This window comes from Oryctolagus cuniculus, chromosome 2 (assembly GCF_051225735.1).
Source record: "Oryctolagus cuniculus isolate XC-2025 breed Fujian yellow rabbit chromosome 2, ASM5122573v1, whole genome shotgun sequence".
NCBI classification, from domain to species: Eukaryota; Metazoa; Chordata; class Mammalia; order Lagomorpha; family Leporidae; genus Oryctolagus; species Oryctolagus cuniculus.
In genome coordinates this window covers 153,494,793-153,510,845 of record NC_142868.1, presented here as the reverse complement: position 1 = coordinate 153,510,845, position 16,053 = coordinate 153,494,793, and the positions used below count along the sequence as shown (strand labels likewise).

The window sequence follows — 16,053 nt, the reverse complement described above, 5'->3', positions numbered from 1 at the left end:
AAAGGAAAAGTGCACCATCCATACAGTCTCAGACAACTGCGGCAATGTCAGCCTTGCCCTACTCCACTTCCTGCTTGTGCTGCCAGTGTGCCAGTTAGAGGGAGATGTGATTTAACTTGACATTTAAATGGTGACTGCTTTTGATGAGCTCTCATGCTGATAACATCAACTGTCCTTGTCATAAAATAGCCTACCATGGTTCCATGTGTGACTGTGAGATCTTTTCAGGGAAGGAATTCTGTGGTCAAATATGTCTTAATATCGTAGAGTAAATTCTTTGAAGGGCAGTTTTAAGGGTATTTGATTTTATAAACGTGCCCTTGTTTTTGTACTCTAGTCCTAATTATTTGAGATTTAAAAGAAATCAGTCATTATTGTTAAGCCAGACCTGCTCTGGGGAAATAAATCAGGTACAGAAAAAAATTAGATTAGTGAAGTTCTTGTATTTCTTACAAAAGCTAGTGAATGACTCTCCCAAGCTCTAGTTCAGAGGGGAGTCTAAAACTGTTCACTGGATCAATATATACAATGGGGACACTATAAAGAAAAACTGAATCAAGGATAGAAATATGAAATGTAAAATTATTTTTTTTTTGACAGGCAGAGTTAGTGAGAGAGAGAGAGAGAGAGAAAGGTCCTCCTTCTATTGGTTCACCCCCCAAAATGGCTGCTATGGCTGTCACGCTGCACTGATCTGAAGCCAGGAGCCAGGTGTCTCTTTCTGGTCTCCCATGCAGGTGCAGGAGCCCAAGCACTTGGGCCATCCTCCACTGCATTCCTGGGCCACAGCAGAGAGCTGGACTGGAAGAGGAGCAACCAGGACAGAATCTGGTGCCCTCACTGGAACTAGAACCCAGGGTGCCGGCATCGCAGGCGGAGGATTAGCCAAGTGAGCCGCAGCACCGGCCAAATTTATTTTTTCTTAAAGATTTATGTATTTGAAAGTCAGTTACACAGAGAGAGGAGAGGAAGAGTGAGAGAGAGGTCTTCCATCCAATTGTTCACTCCTCAAATGGCCGCAACGGCTGGAGCTGCACCGATCCAAAGCCAGGAGCCAGGAGCTTCTTCCAGGTCTCCCATGTGGGTGCAGGGGCCCAAGGACTTGGGCCATCTTCTGCTGCTTTCCCAGGCCACAGCAGAGAGCTGGATCAGAAGTGGAGCAGCCAGGACCAGAACTGGAACACATATGGGATGCCGGCACTTCAGGCCAGGGCATTAACCTGCTGCGCCACAGCGCAGGCCCTGAAATGTAAAAATTAAAGAATTAATACCATCTAGATTTCTCTGATTCTGGTTTCTAAGTGTCTTGAAAAAAAATGAAAAAAGATGTTAGCAAATGCTTTCAGCAAGACCAGGTGACAGAATAGCAGTAGAATCATTGTTTATTGTTCCTTGCAAGACCTTTAACAGAGGGTAAAAGTAGGTTTGAAATGAAGAACTCAGGTAAGAGAGCCTGTTGATGTATATGAAAGAGGAGAGTTATGGAAAAAGACTGAAGATGCAACCTAGAATTAAAGGCATGTTTGATTTTAAAATGAAATCATAATTAAAAAGCAAAATGACAGTGAAACTTAAATATATTCATTTCTAATTATTTCATGAATTTATAAGCTTTGTTCCTTTATTTAAGATGGCAGATTTCTTCTTAAAGGTTAGCTTGGCTAAGAAAAAATTAACTGATTTATAGTAATGCTGGCTTTAAAATAAGAATAAAGAAAATAAGGTTGCCTAAATATTTTAAGTGACATCTGATGTTTTATGGTTATCTTCCAACTTAACAGCAGACTGGTTGGCTTTATTACTAACACAATTTCTAAATGAAATTATCACATACATTTTTACCTAGGAACATAAATTTCAGGATGCTAGAAAAAGTAAAAAGAAGTTTTAACTCAGTCTCTTCTGATGAAAACTAGTTTGTCTTGTATTTCTAAAAATTGGTACTTTTAAAAAGAGGTTATAGGCTGGCGCCACGGCTCACTAGGCTAATCCTCTGCCTGCGGTGCCAGCACACCGGGTTCTAGTCCCAGTCAGGGCGCCGGATTCTGTCCGGGTTGCCCCTCTTCCAGGCCAGCTCTCTGCTGTGGCCCGGGAGTGCAGTAGAGGATGACCCAATCCTTGGGCCCTGCACCCACATGGGAGACCAGGAGAAGCACCTGGCTCCTGGCTCTGGATCAGCGCGGTGCGCCGGCCGCAGCGCACCAGCTGTGGCGGCCTTTGGAGGGTGAACCAATGGCAAAAGGAAGACCTTTCTCTCTGTCTCTCTCTCTCACTGTCCACTCTGCCTGTCACAAAAAAAAAAAAAATATCAAAATGGCAAATGATAACAAGTGATGGTGAGAGGACAGAAAGGAAAGAGAACACTTACACTCTGTTGGTGGCAATTCAATAGTTTTAAAAAACTTTTTTATTTCAGAATAGTTTTAAATTTACAGAATAAAAGTAGTGGAATTTTGCAAAGAGTTCCCATATATCCCAAACCCAAATTCTCTTTTTGTTATTATCTTACATATTTATTACAATTCAGAATCAGCCCTAAGGCATTCATATTCACCTAAAATAAGCCCATGAGAGTATTTCAGGCATGGAACGATAAGACATTATGGCAAAACAAACAAACAAACAAACAAAACCTAAATGAAAGATCTCTGTGAGATCCCAGGCAAAAAAAGCAGGCCATCAAAAAAGGAGGTACCTTTCTCTGAAGGGAGGAGAGAACTTTCACTTTGACTATGACCTTGTCTAAATAAGATCAAAGATGGCGAACTCAAAAGGCTTCCATAGCCTTGGCAACTCATGACAAGAGCCTAGGGTGATTACTGACGCCATAAACAAGAGTGCCAATTGTTAAGTCAATAACAGGAGTCACTGTGCACTTACTCCCCATGTAGGATCTCTGTCCTTAATGTGTTGTACCATGTGAAGTAATGCTATAACTAGTACTCAAACAGTACTTTACACTTTGTGTTTCTGTGTGGGTGCAAACTGTTTAATCTTTACTTAGTATATACTAAATTGATCTTCTGTATATAAAGAGAATTGAAAATGAATCTTGATGTGAATGGGATGGGAGAGGGAGCGAGAGACGGGATGATTGCGGGTGGGAGGGAGGTTATGGGGGGAAAAAGCCACTGTAATCCAAAAGCTGTGCTTTGGAAATTTATATTTATTAAATAAAAGTTTAAAAAAAACTCAAAAAAAAAATAGGTTATAATAGACCTATATTTTCCAAAATTCATTTTTCAGAACACTAGCCTTTGCATAGATGCTTGATTAAATAATTTTCCAAAGTCAAATATGTTTTGGAAAAGTGTTTTTATACATCTTTCCAGAGCTTCACAGTTCATTTTAATATGTAAAGATTCTGAGAAATCTTATGGTAAACTTTTGTTTAACTTTACTTATTTCACTATTTCCCATATTTAACTATGGAAACATCTTTTGTGTGACACCTGTTAATATGCTAGAGAAATAACTAATGTTGAAAACACATTAGGAATAATTTTGTTAGATGTTATAAATTTACTTAAGAGATATTTTTAAGCACTTGTGATACCTACAGCAAAACAGAGATGAACTAAGGTATGATATAGCCAGTCAAACCCTGACTTCCCTTGTGTTTGTGTAGAATGTCAATTTTTTTTTTTTTGACAGGCAGAGTGGACAGTGAGAGAGAGAGAGAGACAGAGAGAAAGGTCTTCCTTTGCCGTTGGTTCACCCTCCAATGGCCGCCGCGGCCGGCGCGCTGCGGCCGGCGCACCGCGCTGATCCGATGGCAGAAGCCAGGAGCCAGTGCTTTTCCTGGTCTCCCCTGGGGTGCAGGGCCCAAGCACCTGGGCCATCCTCCACTGCACTCCCTGGCCACAGCAGAGGGCTGGCCTGGAAGAGGGGCGACCCGGACAGAATCCGGCGCCCCGACCGGGACTAGAACCCGGTGTGCCGGCGCCACTAGTAGAATGTCAATTTTTAAAAGCACTGAAGTATACTAATTAAAGGTGGTTGACTTATGTGTAGGTGTGGTCAAAAGTCCCTAATTTCTTGAGAACCCCCGAAGTATGATTTTTAGGTTCTTCAGTGACACTGCCACTAGCAGCCATCATATCTTGGCCAGGGCACTATAAATGCCGCTATGGAGCTGCACTTTCTGTCTCTTGCATTTTCTTGATTGGTTTCTCCAGGATGCCCCATTTGTTTTTACCACTGCTCCCCAAATATTCTCCCTTAATTTCTCAAAGAATGGAAAATAAGTAATGTTTACTAAACCTTTTGTAAAAGGGTAGAGATGGCAGGAGTGTAACACAGAGACTGTCTTACATAAGCCTCACAGTGTGGCCAAGGGGCCCACAGTGCAACAGGTATTAGGCCTTCTGGGTTCTTGGGGAGTGGAAGAAGCCCCAGAGTAAAAAATCTCCAGACATTTCCCAACCATGGATCCCCAAAGACTTATCATCCTGGGTTAGGAAAAGATAGGACCTAGATTAGGAGGGGGAAGTTCTTTCTCTCTCTAGGTCCAAAGTTTTGAGTTGAGACCTACTCTGCCTTATGCAGAATCCCCTCTACAATTTGTGAGATGTTGCCTATACACCCAACGCCTAGAAAAAGTCACTACCCTAGGTGATTTTTCCCAGATTGGCTTATTTCATTGAAAATAACTCCATGTCAACACCCCCGTACCCTGCCTATAATCCACTGTAAGGGATGGTACACAGAGTGATGAATTGTTTTTGTTAACCTTTCCTTTAAGTATGAAGTGAAGATAAAAACAAGCCTCCATCTAGCTTTTTCTTTCATCTCATAATCTCTTATGAGCAAGTGCTTGCACCAAAAAGGCATGCACATGTGCATGGCCATATACATATTCTCACTTTTCCAAAAAGAAATCATTTTCTGGCATAGCAAAGACTATCTGGAAATAGGAAAAATAACAATATTTTGAACTGTAGGATTTCATTCAGCTAAAGTGAAGATGAATCCAATTTATAACATTCATCAGTTTTATACTTTCACCAACTACAGAGTCTTAAAGTCACTAAACCATACTTTAGGAAAAAATATTCATTATTTCCTTTATTTTTTAATTTTTTATTATTTTAAAATATTTACTTATTTATTTGAAAGTTGCAGAGTTACAGAGAGGCAGAGAGAGAGAGGTCTTCCATCCACTGGTTCACTCCTCAAATGGCCACAATGGCTGAAGCTGGGCCGATCTGAAGCCAGGAGCCAAGAGCTTCTTCTGGGTCTCCCATGGGGTGCAGGGGCCCATGGACTTGGGCCATTTTTCCCTGCTTTCCCAGGCATATTAGCAGGGAGCTGGATCAGAAATGGAGCAGCTGGGACTGGAACCAGTGCCCATATGGGATGCCGGCACTGCAGGCAGCGGCTTTACCTACTACAGTGCAGCGCCAGCCCCCTGATTTCCTTTATATTTGAAAAACTAAAGAGGCCATTTGAGTAAAATTCTCACTGAGTTTTCTCAAAAGGTGAACTGACATCTCTGCTTTTAGAGATAGCTTTTGTATTACACTCTTGTTTAAGAAAAAATTGCAGTCCACCAGGCATTTCCTAGTGGTTGATTTATCCAAGAGTCACTTTTCCAGTTATTAGCAAGAGAAGTTTCTGACCAACCAAAGTAGATAATATAAAGTGTATGCCCTAAAACCTTAGCATTGAAGAATCTTCTCAGGATACTTACTGCTATGGTTTGAATGTTTGCCCCCTTGAAAATTCATGTTGAAGTTTAATTGCCATTGTAACAATATTAAGAGATGATTAGGCCATGAGGTTCCATTCTCATGAGCAGGATTAATGTCATTCTAAAAGGCCGCATTCAGTACCTCTTGCCCTCTTTTTGCCCTTATACCTTCTGCCATGTGAGAATAGAGCATTCAAGATGTCATCTTGGAATCAGGATTGCCTAACCTGCTACTGTATGTATTGGACATCTCTACCTCCCAAACTGTGAACTAATTAATTCTAAATTACCTAATTAGAGCAACACAAAACAGACTAAGGCATTTACATAGAGCCTCTATTTTTACATTAGAAATAATTCCATTTGTGCTTATCTGGTTTTGCATTCCTCAATAGATGTCATGTAGCACACAATTTAAGATGTGCAGAGATAGGGAAGGGGTTGGATTGTGGCAATGTTGATGCTGCCCTGAGTGATATACCTTGAGAGGATTAATCTTCTGACAGTTTTCTCATCTGTAAAGTAGATGTACCTCCATCATAAAATTATTGTGAGAGTAAGAAAGATAAGGCCTATAAATCTCAGACTGTGGGACATGATAAGTACTATCAAAATTATAAAGTAGGAGAACTGCAAGAAGTAGGCACTCTGACAACACTAAAATGTGACTATTTTCAGCCACATATTGAGAAGACACCATCTGTTTAGTTATCTGTTCTAGAATTTTCCTAGGATCTGTATGAAGTAGTAATTTTAAAAATTCATCTTCAGCCCATTATGAAAAATGAGAAATTCGCCAGTCTCTGCTGTCCTCCACAGTTCTCTAGTTCCTGAATTTCTGTGATCTCTGCAAAAACTACCCCCGGGTTACAATCACTCATTCCATTGTCCTTGGTTACAGTTTGTCCCTGGCCGGCAATCTGACACTAATTTAAAGTAACAAAATGAGATCTAACTCTGTCATCACCTATGCAGGACTTGGTTCCCTCTTTGGTATTTGCTCATCTCACCTTTTTCAGTTTGAAGACAATTTCCTTTAACAAAGAACCTACAATTGAAGAGTTAGGTTTTCCTTGATTTCTTGCTGTGAACATTTCCCCACAGAAACCCTTATTTTTCCTGCCTTTGGCATCTTTTTTGAATTTCTCCTATTTCTGAGCTTCTTGACAATCTTTTGACAAGTAATGCCATTAAATTTTAAAAATTGATGATGTACAACTCTTTTATGTGTTTCTGTGTTTTTAAAAACTAAGTTCATTTGAGAACTCTCTATACTGCCACATAGATTTCTTTCAATGCTACTTTCTTTTTGTATCAATGTAGCCTCAATTGTATTATCTGAATTTTACTTACCAAAATCATATTCATCCCCCTTGAATCATTTTAAAACTTTTTGACTATGGAATCATGGTTTTGTTTTTTTTAAAGCAGATCGGCTTCCCTCTAGCCTAAATAGTTTGATTATACTCAAGGTTACTGTCATTCTCTAAATACATACAAGAACTCCTTAGGTGTCAGAGCTACCTTCCCCAAAACCATCCCTGCCCCAGGATTTCTTACTTCTGTTAGTCAACCACTTTTTACAATTTTTAATCAGAATTAGATTGAGTAACATTTCCTCTCACTGATTTCTCAACTGCTGAGATATCAAATTGTCACATGTGCTAATTAAGAGTCTTATCAGTTCTCCCTTTCCTGCATATTTAGGGTTTAATACTAAAAATTCAGTAGCAATAGAGATATTTTCCCTTAGAACAGTTTTTCAAACTGAATCATTAGTGAATTATAAATCCATGTGGGGATGGTTGCTGGTGGGAAAAAGCCGTAACAATTCAAAAGTTGTGCTTTGTAAATTTATATTTATTAAATAAAAAAATCCATGTGGGTTGTGAATAGAATTGTGAAATGGAGAAGATAAATCAACAAAATAAAATGGGAAAATAGCTAAGTACTCTGCATATTGTAAGAGTAAGTGTTTTGTGAAACTTTTGTTTCAGTTTTATGTCCAAGGGAACTTTAAAAAGTTCACGTAAGGGCCGGCGCCGCGGCTCACTAGGTTAATCCTCCACCTAGCGGCGCCGGCACACCAGGTTCTAGTCCCGGTCGGGGCGCCAGATTCTGTCCCGGTTGCCCCTCTTCCAGGCCAGCTCTCTGCTGTGGCCAGGGAAGGCAGTGGAGGATGGCCCAAGTACTTGGGCCCTGCACCCCATGGGAGACCAGGATAAGTACCTGGCTCCTGCCATTGGATCAGCGCGGTGCGCTGGCCGCAGCACGCCGGCCGCAGCGGCCATTGAGGGGTGAACCAATGGCAAAGGAAGACCTGTCTCTCTGTCTCTCTCTCTCTCACTGTCCACTCTGCCTGTCAAAAAAAAAAAAAAAAAAAAAAAAAGTTCATGTAAAATTCATGTTATAAAAAAGCTATGTATGGATATTGAAACTTTTTTGCATCAAAGTAATCTTACCTTTTAATTCCATTTTCTGTGAACTTTTTGAAGTCCCCTCATATGTGTAGCATTGTGAGTTCTTGTATGACAAAATTTATTTCATGGTGTGGGTCATGGAGTAAAAACTTTGAAAATAACCCTTTAGATATTATTAAATTATTTGTATTATTATAATGAGGAGTAAAAATTAATTTTTAGATTAAAGATTGAATATACACATTTATACATGTGCATAATAAAATTGTAGTATGAAACAGAAATATAACTTACTTGATATTTTTTACTTCTCTGTATGTTTGGAGAAGGTATCTTAAGAATTTAGTAGTTGTATTTTATTTGACTATTTATGACACTTCATTTTTAGATATCTTTTAAGAAATACAATCTCTGTGAAAAAATATTCATCCCTAGATTTCAGAACTCTATTTTAGTACTAGAATATCCAGTAACCTATTGAACTGAGTTGCTAGGCATTCATACACATCAAGCAATAAATGAAAATGTCCTCAGTATCCAATTTTGTGTTTGCAATTTTTTTCTTTAAAGGGTGACTGGTGGTCACACGGTAAAGCACTGGAACATACCTTCCAGCCACCTTACGACACTAAAAGCACCCAGCGGAGTGACTTCCAAAAACCATCCTGTCCATTGGTTTTGCCAGTCAAACACAGCAGGATGCAAAAGCCTTCTTGTGGAATAGGTAAGGTTAGCAGTGGTAACACTTTATTATTATCATCATCATCATCATCATTGTCGTCATCATCTGAGGTTACTGCTGTCAGATTAAGGTGTATTAGATGCACTGATACCTCTTGAGAAAATTGCTGCTGTACAGAAGTTGAAAATACATACACAGCAAGTGCAGCCTTTGATGAGTCTATTCATTGTCTCTTCCTAATAAACAGCTTCTCTGAAAACACATTTACTATAACCTAATGAAAATTGCACTGATCATTGATAACAGTAGCTTCAAAGTCAGACATCTGGTAATGTCCTGCTTGTTGGTCCAAGAGCTTGGGCCCCTGCACCCATGCGGGAGACCTAGATGAAGCTCCTGGCTCCTGGCTTGGCTTGCCCAGCCCCAGCTGTTGCAGCCACTTGGAGAGTGAATCAGTGGATAGAAGATATTCTCTCTCTCTCTCTCTCTCTCTCTCCATTTCAAATAAATGGAATTTTTTAATAAAAAAAAAAAACAGGGGAAATGCTTCAGAACATTGGAATGGGCAAGAACTTTTTGGATCAGACCCTGAAAACATAGAAACAAAAGGAAAAATAGACAAATAAGTTTTCTTAAAGTGAAAGAGCTTCTGTGTAGCAAACAGTCCAAAGAGTGAAGACAAACCTACAGAGTAAGAGAAAATATTTGCATCAGAGAAGTGATCATAACAAGAATATATAAAAACTCAACAGCAAAAACAAAATGAAGCAAAAGAAAACAGAAACACAACAACAAAAACAATCCAGTTTTTAAAAAATTATTATTTATTTTCAAAGGCAGCCAGGCAGAGATCTTTTATCTGCTGGGTCATGCCCCAGATGCCTGTAATAGCCAGGGGTGGACTAGGCTGAAGCCAGGAGCCTGCTGGGACCTAAGTGCTTGGACTAGTGCCTGCTGCTCCCAGAGTGTGCATTAGCAGGAGGCTGCAGTGGAAGTGGAGGAGCTAGAACTTGAACAAGGCACTTCCATGTGGGATGTGGGCATCCCAGGCAATGCCTTAACCACTCCACCAAACACCGGTTCCCCAGATAATCCTAAAAATGGACAGTAGATCTAAACAGACATTTATGAAAGGAGGAATAACAAATGGCCAACAGTACATGAAAAATTGCTCAACATCACTAATCATACCACAAAGAAGTATCATCTCATTCCAGCTCGATTGGCTGTTATCAAAGATAAGTATCATTGAGGATGTGGAAAGAAGGAAACCCTTGTGCACTGTTAGCAGGAATATAAATTAGCACAGCCATTGTGGAATAAGTGTGGAGGTACCTCAAAAAACTAAACAAAGAACTATATGAACCATTTGTCCAAGACTAATGAAATCATTCTGTGGTGACATCTGCACTGCCATGTTTATTGCAGCAGTATTCACCACAGCCAAGATGTGGAAACCGTCCATCCACTGACGAAGGGATAAAGAAAGTCTGGTGCATATACACAAAGGAATACTATTCAACCTTAAAAGGGATGAAATGTTGTCATTTGCTACATGGATGGAAGTGAAGGCCATTATCTTAAGTGAAATAAAAGTATCACATGACCTCACTCATACATAAAACCTACAGATGTTGATCTCCTAGATACTAAGAGATTAATAGTGGTTGCCAGAAGGGAAGAATGTGGCAAGATTGTTTAATAGGTACCAAGTGATAGTTAAATAGGAGTAAGAAGTTCTGGTGTTCTATTGAAAAGTAGGGTGACTACAGATAATGATAATAGGTAAGTATGTGTATTTTGCCAAAAATTTTTTTTGAATTTTTTTCACAATAAAGAAATGTTAACTGTTTGCAGTGACAGATATATTTACCCTAATTGGATAGTACACAATCTGTACTTGTATTGAAACATCACATGGTGCCCTATAAATACATATACTTTTATTGTGTCAGTTAAACATTAAATAATTTTTAAAAAGAATTAACAGGAAATCAAACAGGACTGATGTAAGAGTACAGTGGAATTAATATCTTCAACATTCATAGGGGAAGAAAATTTTAACCTAGGAAAGATAATTTATTTGGCAGGATACTAGAACCATTTTTTTAAAAGTGGCATAGAGCATTGGACCCAAGGAAATGAGATCCTAGCATAATATTTGTCTCTTAAGGGAAGAAGATTCACTGAGTTATGTAATATTATGTTACTTAGTATTTAGACACAAGATATAAAGTTTAAATATGGTTACATAATAGAGAATATATTTATATCCTTTAAAAGAAAAGCAAATATATGATAGATGGAAGATGGGAAGTAGAAAGGAGAAGGGTGCTAATATCATTCAACATATGGTACTCAAGAGATACTATCCAGTACAGTGAAACAAGAAATACATGTTTAAGGCAGAAGTTCAAAAAAAAAAAAACATTAAGAATTATATTTATTTCTTTACTCTAACTTCACCATTGTGCTCCAAGCCCACCTATATAACCACCTACTTAACATCTCCTCTTGGATAACTAATTACCTTTTCAAAATCAATATGGTTAGAAAAGAATATTTAATTTCTGCCACCCAAACCTGTTCCCCTGCCCCAGTCTTCCCTGTTTCTGTGAATACCACCTCTGTTCTCCTGGGTGCTCAAATTTTGGTAACATAGAAATCATTCTAAAATTCTCCCCTTTCTGTCCTCCTCTACTTTTGACCATCAGCAAGTCTTGACATCTCTCTCCAAAGTATTTACCAAGTCTTAATCCTTTCCATCTTCATTACAATCAGTATACTGCAGCAACTATCATCATGCTGCCTTTCTTCCTCTTCCATAATGGGTTTTCCACATCACTTTCGGAAAGCTCATTTTAAAACACAAATGGTAATCACTCTCTTTCTTCATGTTTTAGTTGCCTCTCATTGTTCATAGAATAAATTTCAGATTCATCACTGCGGCTACAGAACCCTATTTAATTCACCATATCTACCTACATTATTTTCTGTTACTCATAGTTCAGACCAAGGAGATACAGAAGCTTGCTGAAAGTCATGCTTCTTTCTAAATTGATTTTTGTATGCATACTTGTTACTGCATACTGCAGTTTTTCCATAATTTAATTGCATATTCATATAAATTAAAATCTGAATATGAAATAGTTGTTTCTGTAAAATATTCCAAGTTGAATGCTTTGGAAAGATTTGATAAAAGGCCAACCACTAACTTTTTCAAAAGCTTATTTAGCTATGTGCAAAATAACTATAAAAGAGGAAGTAGAGTGGATTTTTAAAAGATCTTACAGGATTCTGAGCTTGTGTTTCACATGTGTTTTCATTCCATGTTCAAGAACAGAAACTGGAAAAATACATTAGAGCCATGGTTCGTTCCTGAGGTACTTTGGATTCTTCCTCAAAGAAAAAGACTTGGCACTCCAATAAAAATTTGGTGAATGAACCGGTTAAAATAAAATATCCATGTATAATATATAATTCTTTGCTTTTAGTAACTTTTTTGGTTAATTGATCAGTCCTTTTCACATAAGGAACAGTTGCCTTTACTCCAGTTGAAGGGCTGTGGGAGTTTTGCAAGATGACACCAAGCAAATGGGCTTTATTCTAGGTTCATCAGGCAAGATCCAGCCGTTTCATAAGGAATTCCCCGAGCTAGTCAACCTTCCCAGAGTGAAAAGTTCCAAACCCTCGCCTGGGATGCAGGATGGAAAATCCAGAAGTTTCTTAAACAGTCTTGCTTAAGGAACACTGTACCCCATCCCATACTCTATGCCTCAGAGGTGTCTGATGTTTCCCAATTCCCATGCCTTACTGGAATGCTGTGACCGAAACTTACTCGATTTTTTTTTTTTTTTTTTTTTGACAGGCAGAGTGGACAGTGAGAGAGAGAGACAGAGAGAGAAAGGTCTTCCTTTGCCATTGGTTCACCCTCCAATGGCCGCCGCTGCAGCCGGCGCACCACGCTGATCCGATGGCGGGAGCCAGGATCCAGGTGCTTTTCCTGGTCTCCCCTGGGGTGCAGGGCCCAAGCACCTGGGCCATTCTCCACTGCACTCCCTGGCCATAGCAGAGAGCTGGCCTGGAAGAGGGGCAACCGGGACAGAATCCGGCGCCCTGACCGGGACTAGAACCCGGTGTGCCGGCGCCGCAAGGTGGAGGATTAGCCTAACTTACTCGATTTTTACCCACCTCCTCCATTCCCATAAGCACTTAGCTTCCAGTTTTCTGTGGTCAACTCAAGTCAATTGTCACCCAGCCATCTGCTTTCTGGCTTCCAATCTGTTAACATCTTCATTCCCATTTAGTTTTTTCTTTTCCCTTAAGAAAATAAACCCTCTTAATTTCTTTACTGTCTTTATACTGGAAAGGAATAAGGGAAATGCACATGTTGAATTGCAAATCACAGTAACTTTGTTACCATCAACACACCCCTTAGAATTTAATATTGCTCACTAGGCTAATCCTCCGCCTGTGGCTCTGGCAGACGGGGTTCTAGTCCCAGTCGGGGCGCCGGATTCTGTCCCAGTTGCTCCTCTTCCAGGCCAGCTCTCTGCTCTGGTCCAGGAGTGCAGTAGAGGATGGCCCAAGTGCTTGGGCCCTGCACCCACATGGGAGACCAGGAGAAGCACCTGGCTCCTGGCTTTGGATCAGTGCGATGCGCCGGCCGTAGCGTGCCGGCCGCGGCAGCCATTGGAGGGTTAACCAACGGCAAAAAGGAAGACCTTTCTCTCTGTCTCTCTCTCTCACTGTCCACTCTGCCTGTCAAAAAAAGAAAAAAAAAGTTTTTTGATCCTGGGTCCACCATTTAAATGTTACCTTGTTTTACTTGGCTTATGAAATGGGAATAAGTCCTAGTTTACAGAGTTTTCTAAGAAATAAAATAACATGTTAAATGCTTACCACAGTACTTGGTACATAGTAAGTAATAAATGGCAGCTGTTTATATTGTTACTTATTGTGTTGTACTAAATTTAGTAATGAGTTGAAAGTTAGTATTGGGAACCTGGCAAGGTGTGTCTTTCTCTCTCCATCCTTTGACTGATATTTCTCATTGCTGAGTTCATTATTGTATACTAAGGCATAGTATAATGCCCAAACTCAAAACATATTTAAGAACTAGTTGAATAATAATTACATATTATTCCACAGATTATTTAAATTCATAATGCAATTTAAACTAACATATATAAATGCAACAATGGCCTGCAGTTTACTCATATTTTATGTAATGTTTGGGTACTAGATGAAAATTACCTAAACAAAGGAAATATTTTAATGTTATGTATATAGGCTAGATTTTTGTATCTGCACTAATGTCAATTGTAAGTCATCTCATAGTCATTCTGTTCCATCAGCCCACTTAATTACGCCTGGTCTTTGGCATTTCAGCAATGTTATCTTGTGCTGACAATGAAAGTGCCCTTTATGTCTTGTACCACCACAGAGTTTCCTGGCTGCCTTCCCTGGGCAGTTAACAAATGGCTGTGCTCCTTCACATCTGAGTGCATGAAAGACTTATATAATAAAACTTTATAATTGGAAAGGTTAATCTAATTGGTGAGGGGAGAATTTCATACTTAAAGGAAACTATTTACAATTATTTGATATTTTAAGATTTTTCTGAACTGCAAACTCAGAAGCAGAGGTTTATGTTGCTTCTTTTGTACCAAGGTATAACATAACTGATTTCTTGCTATAGTTTTGTTTGTTTGTTTTTTAAACTCTCTGTTTTCACATTAATAATTTTTTATATAATACCAAGATAAATACTACTGAAAAGATGAGGTTTCTAAGTGGAAAATATTATTCTGATGAATGTTTTTCAAGCAGACACAAACAAAAGTTAAAATAAAAATTCTTAGTAAAACCTCTAAGTCCTCACCAGTACAAGGAGCAAATTGTGTGTTCAAATAAATCCTGGCTTTGTTGATAAAATATAAATGGCTAGATACCAGCTTGTTTAGAAAATTCTTATTTTAATTAAATCAAGTTTCCAAGAAGCAGAGTGAATTTCAAATGCTCTTCCTGGACTTGGTCTCATTTTGTAGTTCTCATCTAACAAGGCTTCTTTCAAGTAACTGCTTTGGGTCCAGTTTGAGTTCTTAAGTAGAATAACCACTAAGAACCTGAATATCTTCTTTGATGTTCTTACACTTGGATGTTCTTCACTGTTGTGGGCTTTTTTGGAAAGTCTTCTATGAATGCCTAAATGAACACAGTAGTTATGTCTAACTTTAATAGCTGTAATATCTGGGTAAGGAATTTCTATAATAACTCAGATTACTTTCTCTCCTCTTATTGGTCCCCATGAAGAAATTAGGCCTTTTTTGAGTTATTTTGAGATTCTAGGCATCTCTAGATCACTATTTAGAGAAGGATTCATTTTAATTGATTTAATTGACTTCTTTCAGTGAGGTATTTCTATTTGAGTTATCATCGTAGCAAGCCCTTCAAATTTAGTTTTTTAAAGTAAGAGCCATCTTATTTTCTCACTGTTTTTCAATCTGGCCTGGGCTTAGCTAGGCAATTTTCCATGTGGTTTTGGTGATGGTCACTTGTGTGGCTGCAGACCACCACTTGTTGGCAGGAGATTTGAGAACTGGACAGCAGTATGCTGGGATGACCAGGCCTGACTTCTCCATTTGATGTCTCCATGCAGTTTCTCCAGCAGGGTAGTTAGAGTTCTTACCTGATGTCTCAGAGCTCCCAAGAATGCAAAAGCAGAAGCTACCGTTCTTTCTTTATGTTGATGTCCAGAACTGACACAGTGTCACTTCTGCCACATCCTGCTTGTTAGTTAATCACCAGGCCAACACATAATCAGGGAAGGGATTTGAACACTTAAGATACAGTATTCACTGGGACTACTCATGTAACAGACTACAGCAATATCCTTGAATAACAGTACTGACAATGAGAGTTGAAGAGTGGCTGTCTTCACCTTTCTTGGTTTGAAAATATTTTTAAATTGTCCTCATTTTAATGAATGAAAATATGGCAAGGTATAGAGCAACCTGTTTCAAAATGTGATCTTCAGTTTCTAAGAGAGCCTTGTACACATCATCATCAACTTAAGATTTAAAGTAACATTCCAGTTTTAACATTACAAATTTTTAAAATATTTCTTTCCTTAAACCTTTAATTTTTAAATTTTGGATAAAATGAGGATAGTGACTTTGATTTTTTTTCTTTGATGGTTAATTCAAGTTGAGTGGAACAGATGAAATATGCCTTAAGAATGAGTCATTTACAAACAT

At 38.8% G+C, this 16,053-nt stretch overlaps 1 protein-coding gene across 1 annotated transcript in view; it reads left to right on the top strand.

The window, feature by feature from the left end:
- CIMIP6 (ciliary microtubule inner protein 6) overlaps positions 1-16,053 on the top strand; it is a 42,990-nt gene that overhangs the window by 5,532 nt on the left and 21,405 nt on the right. The window contains 1 exon segment of the mRNA XM_089327067.1: positions 8,683-8,836. Coding sequence (XP_089183193.1) covers positions 8,683-8,836 — 154 coding nt within the window.